The sequence below is a fragment of the Prionailurus bengalensis genome, chromosome D3 (genome assembly GCF_016509475.1).
Source record: "Prionailurus bengalensis isolate Pbe53 chromosome D3, Fcat_Pben_1.1_paternal_pri, whole genome shotgun sequence".
Classification (NCBI taxonomy): Eukaryota; Metazoa; Chordata; class Mammalia; order Carnivora; family Felidae; genus Prionailurus; species Prionailurus bengalensis.
In genome coordinates, this window is record NC_057356.1 from 6013013 (window position 1) to 6029392 (window position 16380).

The 16380-nt window shown below is 53.0% G+C and overlaps 1 protein-coding gene across 1 annotated transcript in view; it reads right to left on the reverse strand.

Annotated features, from left to right (window-relative positions):
- The window catches only part of DNAH10 (dynein axonemal heavy chain 10), a 147412-nt gene that overhangs the window by 18717 nt on the left and 112315 nt on the right, over positions 1 to 16380 (reverse strand). Inside the window, exons 53-59 of the mRNA XM_043559162.1 lie at positions 13904 to 14107; positions 13176 to 13256; positions 9810 to 10007; positions 9126 to 9287; positions 7258 to 7432; positions 1719 to 1900; positions 601 to 737 (exon numbers count right to left, since the gene is read on the reverse strand). Of these exons, the coding sequence (XP_043415097.1) occupies positions 601 to 737; positions 1719 to 1900; positions 7258 to 7432; positions 9126 to 9287; positions 9810 to 10007; positions 13176 to 13256; positions 13904 to 14107 (1139 nt within the window). The remainder of the gene's footprint in view (positions 1 to 600; positions 738 to 1718; positions 1901 to 7257; positions 7433 to 9125; positions 9288 to 9809; positions 10008 to 13175; positions 13257 to 13903; positions 14108 to 16380) is intronic.

Below are 16380 nucleotides of genomic sequence, written 5' to 3' on the forward strand. Positions count from 1 at the left end.
TCGCACTCAGTCTCTCTCTCTCTCTCCCCCCCGCCAAAAAATAAACATTTAAAATTTTTTAAGAAAATAGGTCTCAAAATGATCGAATCAACCTTACAACTCCCTTTGTATTGTGCGTTCTGACCCAGTGGTTTTGCCCCTCAGAGGACATATGGCAATGTCGGGAGACGTTTTTAGTTGTCAAAACTTAGGGGTAGGGACAATGGCACCCAGTGGGTGGAGGCCAGGGATGCTGCTAAACATCGTACGGTACACAGGACGGCCCCCCACCACGGAGAACCGTCCGGCCCCGAACGTCAAGAGCTCCAAGGCTGAGAATCCTGCTTTAGCCACAGAGGACAGTTTTTACCCATTTATCCTACTCTTCTCACGCAAAATTTGAAAATCTTCCAGACTTTGGTTCTGCCAGTTCACGCCATCTGGATGAGAGCTATAACTCAGGGTTATCATTTAGTAGTGCTGGGGGCGGGCAGGGGAACGTTTATGCGATGTAAAATCAGAACCCTGTCAGAATGCTTCCGGCAAAGCTCTGGACATATTCAACGCGACTCCAGATTGCTCCCTTGGCAGCAATGTTTAGGTCTTACGTGTGGACAATACCTTCTCTCTTCTGGGCTTGATTTCTCTGAAAACGTCACAGTAGCCCATTACAGCTTCCACAAACTTCAGCATCCCCAAGCCTGCTTTGCTCACAGCTTCCATTTCTTCAGTTGTGGTGTTGAGAGTCTTCAAGAGGCCTAGCGGTCAAAGACGCAATGATTTCGACGAGTGACAAGACTCCTCTTGGGAAAGTAAGATGGGAAATAAATGAGTTTTGTGTAGGTGGATGATTAAGGTGTGAGGGAGGGGCACATGTTACTGCCACCCAGGACATCCTATGACCCAGGCACTTCCATGTGACATCGGGACCCGGGGCGTCCGTCCATGGGGACCCCCGACTGTGCGTCAAAGTGGCTCAGAGCAGGCAGCTGGCTGGGAATCGTAGGCCATGATGAGTCACCGTCCCCTCTACCTATACTCTCACCCCGGGAGTAATTTCACATGAATGGAAACCCACCCAAGCCAATATTCAGGTAAAGAGAGGTCCTTGGGGTTTTGCACTTGTTATCCTTAGTGTTTCATTTAGTTGTGTGTCTGAGCTGCTGAGAAAAAGCACTTGACAATAACGTTCTGAACAAACCATGAAGGTAAACAGTGGCACTATGAACCTGAGTGGCCTTTTGCAAAGACTAGCCTCGTTCCCACTGGCTAAACATCTAGGCAGTTCAGGAGCCAGGCTCAAAGGGATCGTGGGCATTCGGTAACTGAGGACAGAGAGGCTGGCTGCGGGTGGTGCCGGTCCCTCCCCGCCCATCTCCCAGGGATCCACAGGAGACCGTACACTGGCAAAAAGCGCAAGGGAAGAGATCAAGGTCAGACCGCCTCTTGCACCACCATGCCTGGTGGACAAGATGCCGGAAGACAAGGCCAGGCTGGGTTCCGTAAGAAGGCGCCGTTTCCTGACGGGAACGCCAGAGTGACTGCCGTCAAACGTGCGGCAGGCGTCGGCTGCCACTGCCCACCCGGCACCCAGCCTTCCCATGTCACCCCCGGTGCTGGCATCTTCCTCTGGCCACAGTCACCCGGCCAATTCCCTCCTTGCTCTCCATCCCTACTCCCAAGACTGAGATGCCAAACTGGGATCAAGCCCGGCTATTCCTACGTTCGTCTCCGCTCACCTCTAATATTTTTAACTTGGCTCTGGGTAATCGAATCAAAATCAATCTCCATCAGAGACCTCAGGAAATTGGGGTCAGACATCATGCCTTTGGCAGTTTTCCAGTTGAGTTCCTTGTACCCTTTCATGATGAGGATGCACTCACACACCGTCTGTACCTGTTTGGGGGGCTTAGCAAAGGACCTGGTGAGAAACAAAGGCATATGTGAATCAGACCCAGGATGCGGCCAGGACCTAGCCTAAATGAGAGTTCCAGAAAACGTGGCTCAACCGAGAGTCATCTCTTGGAGGTGACACTGCGTGGAAGCCAAGGAAGCCACATCCCGACACCGACTTGGGCCCCTCGGGTGAGCTTCTCCAAGTCAGGGACTGGTCTCCCCCATCAGGCGCCAGATCAGGCTCCCGGAACCTGACGGCATCAGAATCACGGGGGCGGGTGTCATTTAAAATGCAAACCCGGGCCACCCCAAGCATCTGAGTCAGTAGGTCAGGGTGGAGCCTGAGAATCTGTGCTTCTAATTACACCTGGGGTGGCTCCTTAGACTCTACAGCGTAACCGCTCTCATTACTGCCATCCATTTACTAGATGAAGAGACAGGGCTCAGCGTTTCACACGGCCTGCCTATGTTCACACAGCCCGTGGGGTCCGGGGTCCCCACATCCCGGGCTCCTTCCGGTCTGCGTCACCCCCGTTGCCTTTGTCTTTGATGAGACCAGACCGCCACTCTGCTGATCCAACGCTCAGACGTCCAGCGCCCTCAACCCTCAGGGAACCGAGACCCAAAGAAGCAGGGGACGGCACAGCAGCACGAAGACCTGGGAAGGAACAGGTGGCACGTTCACTGGGACCCAGCGGGACCGCTTGGCTGCCTGCTGCTGGGCAAAGTACCTACGACCCAGATGAGCCGTGCAGACACCAAAACCGTGAAGAGAGACAGAAGCGTAAGGAAAGTGATGGAAGGAAGGAAAAGAGAGGAGAGCAGGGATGACAGAGGCCCCAGAAGGGCAGAGGGCAGCCTGGGGGGAGGCGAGGCAGGAGCCCAGCCATTCCAGCAGGAGGCCAGGGTGACCCAGAGGCGAGAAGGAGGGCGGGAGGGAGCAAGAGAGCGAGACCAGCGCGGCCAGCGCAGCGCTGTGGAGGCTTTCTATACTGGGCAGACGCCCCACCCAGCCCAGCCCCAGGACCCCCACCCGCTCGCCTGCAGACGAGAGCAGAGAGAAGGAGCCACGCGGGGTAAGGACAGGCCAGGGCAATGACTCCGGCACAAAGACGGATGATTAAAGTAATGGCCCTGAGTCACCAGGGGAAGGTTCAATGAGGCCGCCACTAGGTCTTAGGAAAGCAGGCAACGCTGTCAACTGTTTCTGAAAGGTTTCCTTCAGGGTTGATGAAGGCCAGGCCCGGGCCACTGATCTTTGAATAATCAGAAGAGGACAGAAGCAGTGAGAGGCTTTCAGATAGAAGACGGGAAGAGCCCCGGCCTCAGTGGAGGATCCTGAGACCTTGGGCAAGTTATAAACTTTCCAGGGTTCTCAATTTTCCCATCTGCAAAATGGGGAAACAGAGCCAGACCTTCCCACTCGGAAACCCTGTGAGTCTATGAAAGCGAAGCCCTCTGCTGTCAGCTTCCAAACGAGTCCCGGGAACCTCGTGTCTACAGAACGCGGCGCCGTCGTAACACAGGAGAACTGAGGTGTTAGTGATCCTGAGGTGGTCAGTCTGGGAAACAGAAACATTCCTGTTTCATTCGATTCTTTTCTCCCATCACAAAAGAAACAGGTGAGAGAAAGATGGTGATGATATGCCCGCTCCCCGGAGGGAAAGAATCCTCACACACCCGACTCCCCACCTTCCCTCACTCTAACTCAGACACTCTGTCTCTGTTTTGCCCTCGGGCCAAGCTCCTTCCAGCCGCAGAGACAGAGACGGCCGCCTCTAGCCTCTATCCTACAGCCGGTGAATCCATATTCTCTAGCCACGTCTCAGTTTGTATGTCACTTCCTGGGGAATACTTTCCCTGACTACCCCCCGCCCCGACTAGGGCAGGTTCCCCCATTATCCATGGTCGTAGCAGCAAAGATCTCCCCGTCCTAACCTTCTCCTGGGTGATCTTACTGTCCACGTGGGATTCCTGCACAAACACCCGTGCCTCCCCGGGAGTGTCAGCTGAATGCAGTAAAGACCTTGCTCAGCCCCAGTGCCGGCACAGGGTCGGTGGGCGGGTGGTGGGCACCCAGAGACTACCGAACGAATGGAACGAAGAAAAGTGAAACCACAAGCCAGTAACAAAGGGAGCCTTTTATACTACAGAGGAACGTCCACTTCTAATCTTCATGACTCCTAATCTTCCTGGCTTAACATCTGATGATTTCTACAAAGGGGATTGAGCCTCGTAGAAAGAAAGTGCTATTTAAAGAATCAAAGGATTATGAAATTGTCAAGATGTAAGTGCTGGCTCACCACACTTGACATCCAAATGACCTAAAGAGAGCCAGATTATAGTCATCTGGAAAAAATAAATTTGGATAAAAATAAAATTGGATCCACTGGGTTCGCACTGAACCCCAGGAAAAATCCCCAAAAGATCAATTATTGAACCGTAAAGAATTAAACTGTAAATGCACAGGAAGAAATCATGGGGAGATTGTCTTACAATCTTTCATTTTTAAGGCCTTTTAAGGATGACATAATATCCGAGATCCACAAACTAGAACATTGCTAAAATCTGCCACATAAAAATCTCATGCACAGCAAACACACACACACACACACAAAACTCACAAGCCAAGTCGAATGGCCAATGATCCACAGGGGAAGATATCTGCAACTCACATCGTGGATAAAAAGCTCACCTCCCTATTACATAAAAATCCACTGGAAACGGACGAGAGAAAAAGTAACAATAACAACAATCCAACAGATAAGTGGGCAAAGTGTATAAACGGTTCACAGAAAAGGAAATACACACAAACCTAACACACGTCTTTCACCTATGAAAAAAGGCCAGCCTCACTCACAATAAGGGGGATGCACATTAAAACTACACAAATACAATTTTTCATCTACATAACAAGCAAAAATTCAAACGTGCCATGATGCTCTCTGTTGGCAAGGCTCTGGAAAAGCAGGCACCCCCGTGGACTGTCAGTGGAGTGTAAATTGGTTCCACCCCAGGGAGAGCACTAAACAACAGCTGTAGACATCATAAACGCACACACCCTTGGACTCGGCAGTTCCGCTTCTGGAAAAGTATCCCTGCGGCGGACTTGCCCGGCTGCGCAATGAAGTGCGGTCGGTGCTATTCTTTGCCATGCGGTTTGTAAAGGCAAAAGGCTGGCAACAAGCTAAAGATTCGGAAACTGGGGCCGGTTAAGCAAATGATAACACAGCCACCGTACAAAGGAATGTGATGGACTCTTTTTAGATATTGGGGAAGTTCATCATATACTGACACGCAAAACATCTCCAAAACGCACTGTTCGGTGGAAAAGCCAAGATGTAGAAAAATGCATACGGTATGTGACCGTTTACACACCAAAAAGAGAAGGAAGAAAATACACAGGTGTCCCTTGTTCCACTAACCTTTAGAATCTACAGTCAGGAACTGAAGAGACACTTGTACGCCCGGTTGCCGTGACCACGTACAAAAACCCTCTGGATGACATGTGAGAACCAAAAGGCAATGGGTACCTGCTGTGTTGGGGGCAGGTGGGGGGGAAAGGAGGGGGCTCTCACATCATGTCACTGAGATGTTGGGACCATCCTAGCTAATGCTTACTTGACGCCCACTGTGTGGTCCGGAGAGCTCTTCGTATAATAGTTCACAACAGCCCTGAGGCCATGGGGACAATTATTATCAGCCTCGTCTTACAGATGAGGACACTGCAGCACAGAGAGGTTAGGTGACTTACCTGAGGTCACCCCCCCCCCCCCCCGTAAGAGGCAGAGCCATACACGAACACATTACCTACTCCCATAATTACGTTTCCAGAAACTAGTCCCTTCGGGTCATAGGCCACTCGCGCTTTCTCAGAAATGACTCGAGCACCATCTCGCACCTGTCTCAGGCGAGATACGGGCATCCCCCGCCAGCTGCCGGGGACACATAGCAAGCTCTCCATTTGGTCCTGTAGGAGCCCCGTCTCCCCCTCGCCCTTGGGTCGAGCCGGGGACTCACAGCCCCTTCTCTCCAAACAAATCCCCTTCAAAACTCCTCCCCGGCTCTCTGCTCTCACGGTGTGTTTATGCCGCTGGCCTGGGAGCGGTGCCCGACATTTGTATAACCGACGTTGGCGGTTTCCCTTGAAAATGTGTATGCTGACGGTCTGTCCTACAACTCAGCTTCGTATGCGTTTCTGCTTTGTTCGGCACCCCCGTCCGAACTTGTGACACGTACGACTGCGGTCCTAAAACGTCCATCCTTACGCCTTCATTCAAGCACGCTCTGCAAAGCCGAAATAATGACCTCTGCCAACAGCAGTATCCGCAGGTGGCCTCCCGAGAGCTGCTTAAGTCCCCTGCCCTGGAATGAGCTGGACGTTCGGTTTCAAGTCCACATGTCTCACTAATAAACAAATGCCAGGGGCCCAGCCTTTGACAAGGAAGGAAGAGAGACGAGCACAGAGAACAAGCATCGTTCTGCCGGGAGCCTAAGACGGAGAGTCCACCACGGGCTTGGAAACAGGAGTGTCTCTCACAGGAGACCTGACTGTGGGGCCAGAAGACCCCAACCCTTTCCGAAAGCAAGGAGGTGATGGGGAGAGAGGAGAGGGCTGAGGGTCCCGGACCAGGGGGAGACGTGTGTGGGGCCAGGCGACACAAGCAGAGGGGCAGGCAGATGGGGAGTGTTCCTTCCTGCCTTCAGTCTCGTGCCGAGTTGATGAGCGAGATCCATTAACGGTGCCCTAAGGAGCCCCACACAACGCGGGAGAAAGCTCACCCACCAGCCCCACGCCAGGCCCCTTTCCCTGGACGTCCTCCGGGGCTGCAGGGGGGACAGGCATCTTACAAATTGACTCGCCAAAGGTCCGGGAGCCACAATAAAGAGCCCCTCTCGCCACCCCTCACAAGCCCATTTGGCTAGAGCTGGATCAGAGCCTCCCCAGTCGACTCTCAGCTTGCGGCACATCTTTGTCAAGCTATTTTCAGCAGGGCTCCGGCCCCCTGCGTCAAGCGCCCCAGACAGACGCTCGTGTCGTGTTTCCCGAAAAAAGCATCGGCTGACAAACCCCACCTCCTCCCACACACCCCGCTCTGGAACTCAGTCCCCTCCTGTGAGTCAGCCTGGGTCCAAAGTCAACAGGCTCCGCCACCTCCCGGCTGGGGGACCTGGGGCGAGCCATCTTACGGTCCTGCGCCCCACTTTCCTCTTCTGCAAACGAGGATAAGAACGGCACTAACGGTACCCGCCACGGAAAGTGCTCGGCACGGTGGCCGGCGCGCGACGGGGCTCCACAAATGCCCGACCGCCGTGACTATCGTAGTTGCTGTCGGGACTGACACGGGCGGCCAAGCACACTTGGAAACTGCCACCAGTTACCTAATCTCAGTCACATCGGATTTGTCCAGCTTCTGCAGTTCCAGCTTGGCAGCCTCCAGCACGGGCATGACCTCGGCGAGGGCTGTCTCGGCCTCAGCCTTCTCCACCGCAATGATCTTGTTTTGTTCTTCTATCTCCATGGCCTTTTCCTCTGCAAGCTTCTTCTTCTCCTCAGCTACAGGAGGAAGGGGAGGTTAGTGAAACTACTGGGCACGGAGGCGGGGGACCATTACCACTGACACAAAGCGGCCCGCAGCCCTCCAAGGTTGGTGCTGGGCTGTCAGGGGATCTAACGAGCTTTGTCCAATACGGCGGCCTCGGGTGTTCCTGCTAGAACAGAAACCTTACCGGGCACGGGGTCTCCAACAGCAGGGCAGCTGCTCTGACTGGCCCACCCACGTCCCACCACTCCATCCCACAGGACAGTCCCCCAACCCTGTGTGGCCAGTGTTAGCCGAGGACACTAGGGCCACCCTCCCTCTTTCCGGCTCACTGAGATCTCCCTGCTTCTCGTCACCTTTTCTTATATTTATTCAGGCCCAGCTCAGAACCACCCCTCTAAGGTGCCCTGCCCCCTCTGTCACCCTAGACCTCATCTCTCTGTTTATTTGCTTCATGACATTGATCAAAATCCGGAAGTTGATCTAATTATTGGCTCATTGATTGTCTGGTTCCACTCGCTAGAATGTGAGCATCCCCCCAAGGTCTGTAACCCTAATGTTTAGAACAGGCTTTGGTTCATAGTAGGTGTGCTGGGTTGAAGAGTATCTCCCCACTGTCCACGTCCACCTGGGAACCTCAGAATGTGACCTCGTTGGGAAAGAGGGTCTTTGTAGATCCTAGTTCACATGAGGTCATACTGGGTTAGGGTGGTCCCCAAATCCAATGGCTTGTATCCTTATAAGAAGACCACGGGAAGACTCAGAAACACAGAGGGAAGGAGATAATGTGCCAGTGGTGGTAGACACGGAGATAAACCTAAAAGCCAAGGACTGCCAGCAAACCACCAGAAGCTGGTAGAAGCCAGGAGGAAGGAGGCTGGTCCTGCCGATCTCCAAATCTGGCCTCCAAAACCGTGAGAGAGTCAAGTGTTGTTTGAAGCCCCCCTCCCCCCAGGTGTGGCCATTCGTTAGGGCAGCTCTAGGAAACAAATACACTGTCACCTGTCTGAGAGCACCCAGCTGGGACCGGAGCACAAGGACCTGAGCATCACAGCCATGCTCGTCACCACCTTGGTGTGTCGCAATCCTGTGTGCCCTGGGGCCCTGCGAAAATTTATGCTGACTTTGCTTCACCAGATGGCCCCAGGGAACCGATACGGTGGGTGTTCAATAAACATACTGAACGGTGGCTGGATGCCCTAATATTTTCCAATGAGGCGTTCTCTCGGGATTCGCCTTCACGGTCGAGAAGCAAGCGTGGGCCGAGCGTCTACAGAGCGCAAAGCGCGTATGGGCCCTGACGCTGCGAAGGATCCCGGCCCCGAGAGAGAGTTTCTTGCTGGAGCAGCAGGAAGACGAGCGCATGGGAAGAAGGGAGCGAGGTCACGACTGTGAAACCGTCAGAACCGAAAAGCAGAGCGGGAACCATCACAACGGTCAGGGGGCCAAGAAGAGGGGTCGGCAGGGGAAGGGTCTCAGGGGAGATGGGACCGGGGCTGGGCCGCGTGGGAAGGGGCTGGAATGACCACAGGCGAGCTCGGTGTGGCGGGCAACCGGCGGGAGCGGCCCGCGAAGTCCACATGCGGGAATGCGCATCGTGCTCAGGAGAAAAACAGCGGCCTTCCAAGTGGCTTCTCAGGAATGTCCCCCAGTGGAGCCCCGCCCCATCTGGGGGGTCCCTGCCCCCAGAGCTGGCCCCACACTCACCTATGGCCGTGTTGGTGGCAATCTCCTCCAACAGGGCCTCGCAGGCGGCCGACTTCTCCGCCAGTACGACCTTCTGCTCGGCCAGCTTCTGGTTCAGCTCATCCAGCTGGATGGTGGCCTCCTTCAGCTTGTCCAGCCCCCCCTCCAGACGCTTGCACTGGGCTGAGGAAAGAGAGGACCCGTACCCATCACCAAGGTGAGCACCGTTGCCAGTACGCCCGGGGAAGCGTGCCAGCGGCCTCACTGTGATTCGTCCAACTTGGGCTCAACCGAGGAAAAAAAAAAAAATCTCCAGGAGATGCCAACATCACCTCCACTGCCATGCTGAGACAGCATCGGCCAAAACGAATGTATTTCTGAAAACAGCGCTTCATCTAGGCCAACAGCTAGAGCCGCAGCATTTTCAAGAGCACTTTCCAACAGAGCACGTGGCTGCCACCAGACCGTATCTCTAAGCAGGGAAAATGTAGAGCTGCAAAACGCATGACCCAACACGGATGAGTAAAAGTAAGAGCGTGACAGCCCCCTGCCCACCCAGAAGAGTCACTCCGAGATGAAAGATCCGGAGCGTGCTACACTTCGCCTCGATCCTGATTATTCCCCGTCTTGCTAAGAAACGCCTGCTTAAAGAAAAGGTCATCAGTTGGATCCTTACGTGTTCACCGCCCCGTTCCCATGTCTTACCTATGTTGCACTGAGTTTTCTCGTCCAGTAACTTCGAATACGTGTTAATGAAATCAAGGTAATTTTTGGGAGTTACATAGTTGCTACGCCTCAGTTTCTGTAGAAATCGTTTGCTGAATTCACCCACGGACTCGTGGACCAAGACAACATGCTCTACCACACCATCTATGTTTTCCCCTGGGATCATCGGATTAGTCCCTGAAGAGAAAGGAACAGAAAAAAATGCCTCTTAGACACGGAAAAGAGGAGTTTCCCGCAGCTAAACAAAGAATTCCCTGTGCCTCGGCAATTCCGCTCTGAGGCATGTGCCCAGAAAGACCTGAAAAATGGACCCAAGGAGATCCATGTGGGCCAATGTTCACAGCCACACTATTCACAACAGCCAAACGTGGAAGCGACCCACATGTCCATCAACAGACAAACGGATAAACAGGATATGGTCCATCCACGCGACGGAAGATTACCCAGTCGTAAAAAGAAAGGAAATCCCGACACACGAGACAACGTGGATGAGCCTCAAACACATGCTGAGTACAAGAAGCCAGACACAAAAGGCCAAATGTTCCGTGATTCGACTTCATACGAAGTGTCAAGAACAGCCGGATTCAGAGACAGAAAGTAGAACCCCTGGGGGTTACCAGGGGCTGGGGGAACAGGAAGTTCGTGTTTTATGGGGACAGTTTCAGTTTTACAAGATGAAAAGAGATCTGGAGATGGATGATGACGGCTGCACAACAGTGTGAATGTTCTTCAGGCCACTGACTCTACTCCTAAAAATGGTTAAAATGGCGGGGCACCTGGGTGGCTCAGTCGGTTAAGCGTCCGATTTGGGCTCAGGTCACGATCTCATAGTTTGTGAGTTCGAGCCCCGCGTCGGGCTCTGGGCTGACAGCTCAGAGCCTGGAGCCTGCTTCGGATTCTGTGTCTCCCTCTCTCTCTGTCCCTCCCCTGCTCATGCTCTGTCTCTCTCTGTCTCAAAAATAAACAAAAACATGGGGCACCTGGGTGGCTCAGTCGGTTAAGCGTCCGATTTCGGCTCAGGTCATGATCTCATAGTTCGTGAGCTCAAGCCCCACGTCGGGCTCTGTGCTGACAGCCCAGAGCCTGGACCCTGCTTCAGATTCTGTGTCTCCCTCTCTTTCTGCCTGATCCCTGCTCACACTGTCTCTCTCTCTCTCTGAAATAAATAAACATTGAAATCTTTTTTTAAAAAAATGGTTAAAACGGCAAATTTTATGTTATAGATGTTTTACTGGAAAAAATGATATAAAAATACGTTTTTAAATGTTTTTTTAAGTTCACTTATTTATTTTGAGGGATGGCGGAGGGGAGGGACACAGAGAGAGAGAGAATCCCAAGCAGGCTCTACACTGTCAGCATGGAGCCCGACGCGGGGCTCGATCTCCTGAACTGTGAGATCACGACCTGAGCCAAAATCGAGAGTCAGATGCTTAACTGACTGAGCCACCCTAGTGCCCTGATATAAAAATGTTTAATAGAAAAGGAAAGCGAAAGAGTAGCTATCACTTGGTTGGTGGCTTTTCTGGACCACAGGACCAATCTGTGCTGCAGCAGTTTCTCTTTCCCTGTGGGTAGGGAGCTCTGTCCCTTGGATGGCTATGACACTGTCCGGGGAGGGGCTTGGAATTTCAGGAAGGAAATGCATCCAGTGTCTCTGGCTCTATCCCTTGCGCCCAGCACAGAGTGGCCACAAGGAGGGTCTTCCTTTAAGTCTGTTGAAACAGTCAATCCTCTCTTCTGGTGCTGATCTTGGTTTATCTTGGTTTATCTAACAGATGGCGAAACACACTCCCCTCAAAGCAGAATGTGTCTTCAATTAAGATGGAGGAAGACAAGATTGGCCCAAAGTAACCATTCAGCCAGATGCTGCAGATGTGATCTTAAATCATACCGGGGGGGGGGGGGGGGGAGGGCAGCAAACCACAGCCCACAGGCCTATTTCCAGCATGCGTGAAAAACTGCCTCACCCATATCCAAACTTTGGGGCACAGTTATCCCAACGCCGGGGAATCTATCCCAAGAAAAAAAATTCTCAGCAAATTCCACGCGGTGTGATGACGCGGAAGCACTGAAGGCTGAGGGTGCAACTAAGCGCTAACACAGGGAGGTGGCTAGCACGTCTTTGGAAGCGAAGACGCGTGGATACGGGGGTTGGCAAACCACGCGGGACAAAGCCGGCCCACCACCTGTTTTTGTAAACAAAGTTTTATTGGAACACAGCTACACCCGTTCACTTACATATTGTCGATGACTGCTTTCGTGACACGACGGCGGAGCTGAGTAGTTGCAATAGAGACTGTATGACCCACAAAGCTGAAAATATTTACCATGTGGTCCTTTCCAGAAAAAGCTTGCTGATCCCTGAGCCACATCAGCAGGACAGAGCCATTCTCTTAGCCCCTTTACCCATGAAAGTACATCTTGATTAAAAACCTGAGCTCTCCCTGCATAAAGGGACAAGTTATTTATTTACTGAATACGTATTTATAAGGTGGAAGCTATTTACGGGGTCACCCAGTGTCTTTTGGCATGAATCTGCTCAAGTTAGGTCCAGATAAAAAGATTTTTCCCTGGGGCGCCTGGGTGGCGCAGTCGGTTAAGCGTCCGACTTCAGCCAGGTCACGATCTCGCGGTCCGTGAGTTCGAGCCCCGCGTCGGGCTCTGGGCTGACGGCTCAGAGCCTGGAGCCTGCTTCCGATTCTGTGTCTCCCTCTCTCTCTGCCCCTCCCCCGTTCATGCTCTGTCTCTCTCTGTCCCAAAAATAAATAAATGTTGAAAAAAAATTTTTTCTTAAAAATTAATAATCAAGGGCTTAGGTGCTTGAAACTATACAGCAAATTCAGCATGGATTGATAAACAGTCCTCTAAAAGGTCCTTCAGGTATCTTTTGGGTCAGGCAACGGTATACTTTTTCTGTAAAGAGCTAAACAGTAAATATTCAGGCTTCATGGGCCGTATGGTCTCTCCTGTAATTATTCAACCTTGCAATTGTGGCCCAAAAACAGCCACAGACACCATGGTCATTGACCAGTGAGTCAGTGTCCCAATCACACTTTATTTACCAAAACGAGCCCCGGGCCACATTTGGCCCAAAGGCCATGGTGTACCAACGCCTGCTTTGGATGATACCTGATCCATTGTCCCCTAAGTTATCCTTGTAAGTCCCCTGCAATCTCTTTAGCTTAAAACACAATATAAACCAAAAACACACTGACAAACTTAAAAACCATTCGTGGCCATGGGGGTTAACGATGAAGGGAGCTACCGGACCAAAATTCAAAGTCAGAAAAGCATTACGTTATTTTGTTACATCATTAACGGGGCCCCACAGTAGCTGTCACGTACCTAGAAATGACTTTGCGACTGCATGCAGGGCTTGAGGGGGCCAGGGCATGAACCAGTCGATACCGGTGTTATTTACAAGACCTTGAAAAGAAGAGACAAAAAGAGATGGTCAGCCTGCAACCTTGAGATGATCACGGACGTTGACACGGTCTTCAGCAGCCGGCACGCTGGAGAAGGAGCTGGACGCACCCGAGAATAATTCACCCAAAGCAGAGTTTCTCAACCGCAGCGCGGCTGACATTTGGGCTGGACGACCCTGTATCGCGGGGCTGTCTGTGCAGCATAGAAAGTTGGGCAAAACCCTGGCCTCTGTCAACTAGATGTCAGTAGTACACTCCCCCGCCCACCCGATGTGACAACCAAAACTGTCCGCAGGCATTGACAAATGGCCCCGGGATGGGGCCGGAAATCACCCCCCAACTCAGAACCTCTGCTCTAGAGGTCCAGGTATTGCACCTTCCACGAGGCTGGCAGAACGGTTCAAATGGAAGAGAGCAGGGAGCTCACTTCGGGCTGTGCGCCTGGGCCTGTGAGCATCTCCTCGTTGTTGGAGGACGCTGTCCACCGTGGGCAGCCCGAGAGCCCGCCGGCGGTCTTGAGGGGCAGAGCGGGTCTCACCCTACGCTGCAGGGCCCGAATTTCCGCCCAGTGACCATCTCCTGTTTCACTTTGCTGGGAATGCCCTGCCGAAGGGGAAAAACCGATTTGCAGGCTCAGCTCAGGGGCACCTGGGAAATTTCTGCACCGCGTCCTCAGGGTGTCCCCCACCGGCGACATGCCCAGGACAATGTGCAGGTTATTTGCGCTCTTGTTCACAAAGTACTGCCACACGGATTCCTTGGCCGGGCTCGTCCCTTGCTTCAGAGCTTCTTGTCCAATCTGACTGAGGATAGACTCCTTTTCCTCTTCTGGGAAAAGCGCGGGTACGATCCCTAGAGAACAAAGACGCAATGAGTTTTTCAGCCTCGGAGGAGCAGGGAGGGGGCGGTATCATCCCTCTAGGCACTTAAATGAAAGGAGCACAGCATCACTGGAAGAGCCGTAGATGCCAAGGCCAAGGAGCAGGGCTCGTGTCCTGATTCTGAGGCCCAAGACTCACACCCCGTGTACAAACCCCTCTGAGCCTCAGTCTCCTCATTGAAGTGGAAGGAACAAACGTCTCCTTACCTGGGAGGGTTATCGTGAGCGTACTCAACCAGGGACAACTGTGCCCCCAAGAGACATCTGGCAACGTCTGGAGACGTCTTTGGTCGCCCCGGCTTATGTGTGTGTGTGGGGCTGGGGTGCTGATGGCATCTAGTGAAGCCAGGGACACAGCCAACCAGCCTGTAATGCCCAGGACAGCTCCACAACTAAAAATCACCCTGCCCCTGATGTCATTAGGGCCCAGGATGAAAAACTCTGCTGCAAAGTGTAAGGGCTTCGGAAAATAAGTAGCCTTGCCCATTTGGGGTGCTATTCAATGAGACCCACAGGAGCCCTCTGGGTCTTCACAGAAAATACGCCCCAGCCCTGCAGTGGGGTTTACAGATACAGCAAAGGACAGGGCTGGCGCTTGTACCCATCCTCACGAGTCTGCAACCCATGTGTGGAAAGTCTGATGCCGACCCAAGGAAGCATGTGCGAAATGCCACGTGAGTAGCGGGGACTGCAGGTGCCCCAGGTATTCAGGAGGTACGAAGCTGCCACCAGTGAAGGAGGCTTCTTAGGGGAGGGAGACCCTGCGTGGCCCCGGAGCTAGAATTTGGAGGAAGTTTGGCACCTGACACTTTAGACTGGAAAGTGGAGTCCCTCTGTCCCCGCCCGGCCCCACTTCCTGGCCAAAGGTCTCTCTTTTCCTTGGGAGAATCACTTCACAATCATTCTACGCCTGCCAGCGGTTTGGGTGGCCTGCCCAGTCAGAGCCCTGCGTCAACCGGCCAAAGCGATTGGCTCAGGGACGGGGCACGTGATCCGAGCCAGCCAATGACAGCCCTGCCGAGCCCTCGGCCCACAAACATCGGGGAAAGAATCTCACTGGCCCAGGCTAAGCCAAGGAGGATGTGAGCCTCGGGCATCTGGTGCTGTTTGTTTGTTTCATTACTTTGGGAAAATCCAAAAACGCAAATAAAAGAGAAAAACGGTAAAGCCAAGACAGGGGTGGGGGGTGGGTGGTGGGTGGGGGAGACCCATTCGGAATGCTCTCTCTTGAGCACTTGAATCCAAACGTGCCCCGGACTTTTTCAGTTTTGTGAATCAATACTGACTTCATCTCCCTCTAATTTCACATAAGCCAACTGGAGTTGAGTTTCCATCGCTTGCAACCATGGAGGCTGATAAAGAGAGGGAGAAAGAGAGTGCAGCAGGCGGGAAGAAGGGCCTGAGCAAGATGCAGAGGCAGGATGGAAAATGAGGAGGGAGAGGAACTCAGGCTGCGGAAACAGAAGTCAGTCCGCGGGGACCCCGAGCTGGTGACGTGCACAGAAGGCGGTGTGTTAGGAAGCAGGAAGATCGATACAGAGATACGTGTGAAGAGTCACAGTCAGACACGACGAGGGTCTGGCTCTGGTGGCCGGTAAAGGGAGCGCAAGGTAAGGGACGGGCTCCAGGGACAAAAAAGAAAGCGTGACAAAATGCGGGAGGGGTCAGGCATCTGATGCACTCCAGGGTTTCGGCCTGACGGGAATTCTGGAATAACTAAATCAATGGGGAGATGCAGAGACAGCCCTCCCGGGGCAGGAAAGCAGCCAGACTCTGGCAAGTTGGACTTTTTCCGACTGTATCTATACCATTTCGAATCAGTATCCTACATTTTTATGAACTATCCGTTGGGTTCCCATATGGAACAAAGATGATGTGGCAGGCCTGGGGCTGCTCTCCTCACTAAGGCTTGCTTGCAGGGTTGGCCCCTGGCCCGTGTCTGGGAACACGGACTTTGGGAGGGTTCCCACTACCATTCAGGGATCAGAGTAGCTCATCAGGCCTGAACTGTCTGTGCAAACAGTGTGGCTCATGCTGACCACCTGCTTTCCCCCTGGAAACCTAGAATTTTCAGTAGGTGCCAGGCGGCAGGTGCCTACGTGACCAGCCCCCAGTAAACACCCTCGGCGCTGAGTCCCGAACGGCTTCCCTGGGGGATGACACTTCATGTGTGTCGTCACAATCAGATGCTGGAGGCGTTAAACGTATCCTATGTGACCGCCCTGGAAGAGGGCTCTGGAAGCCT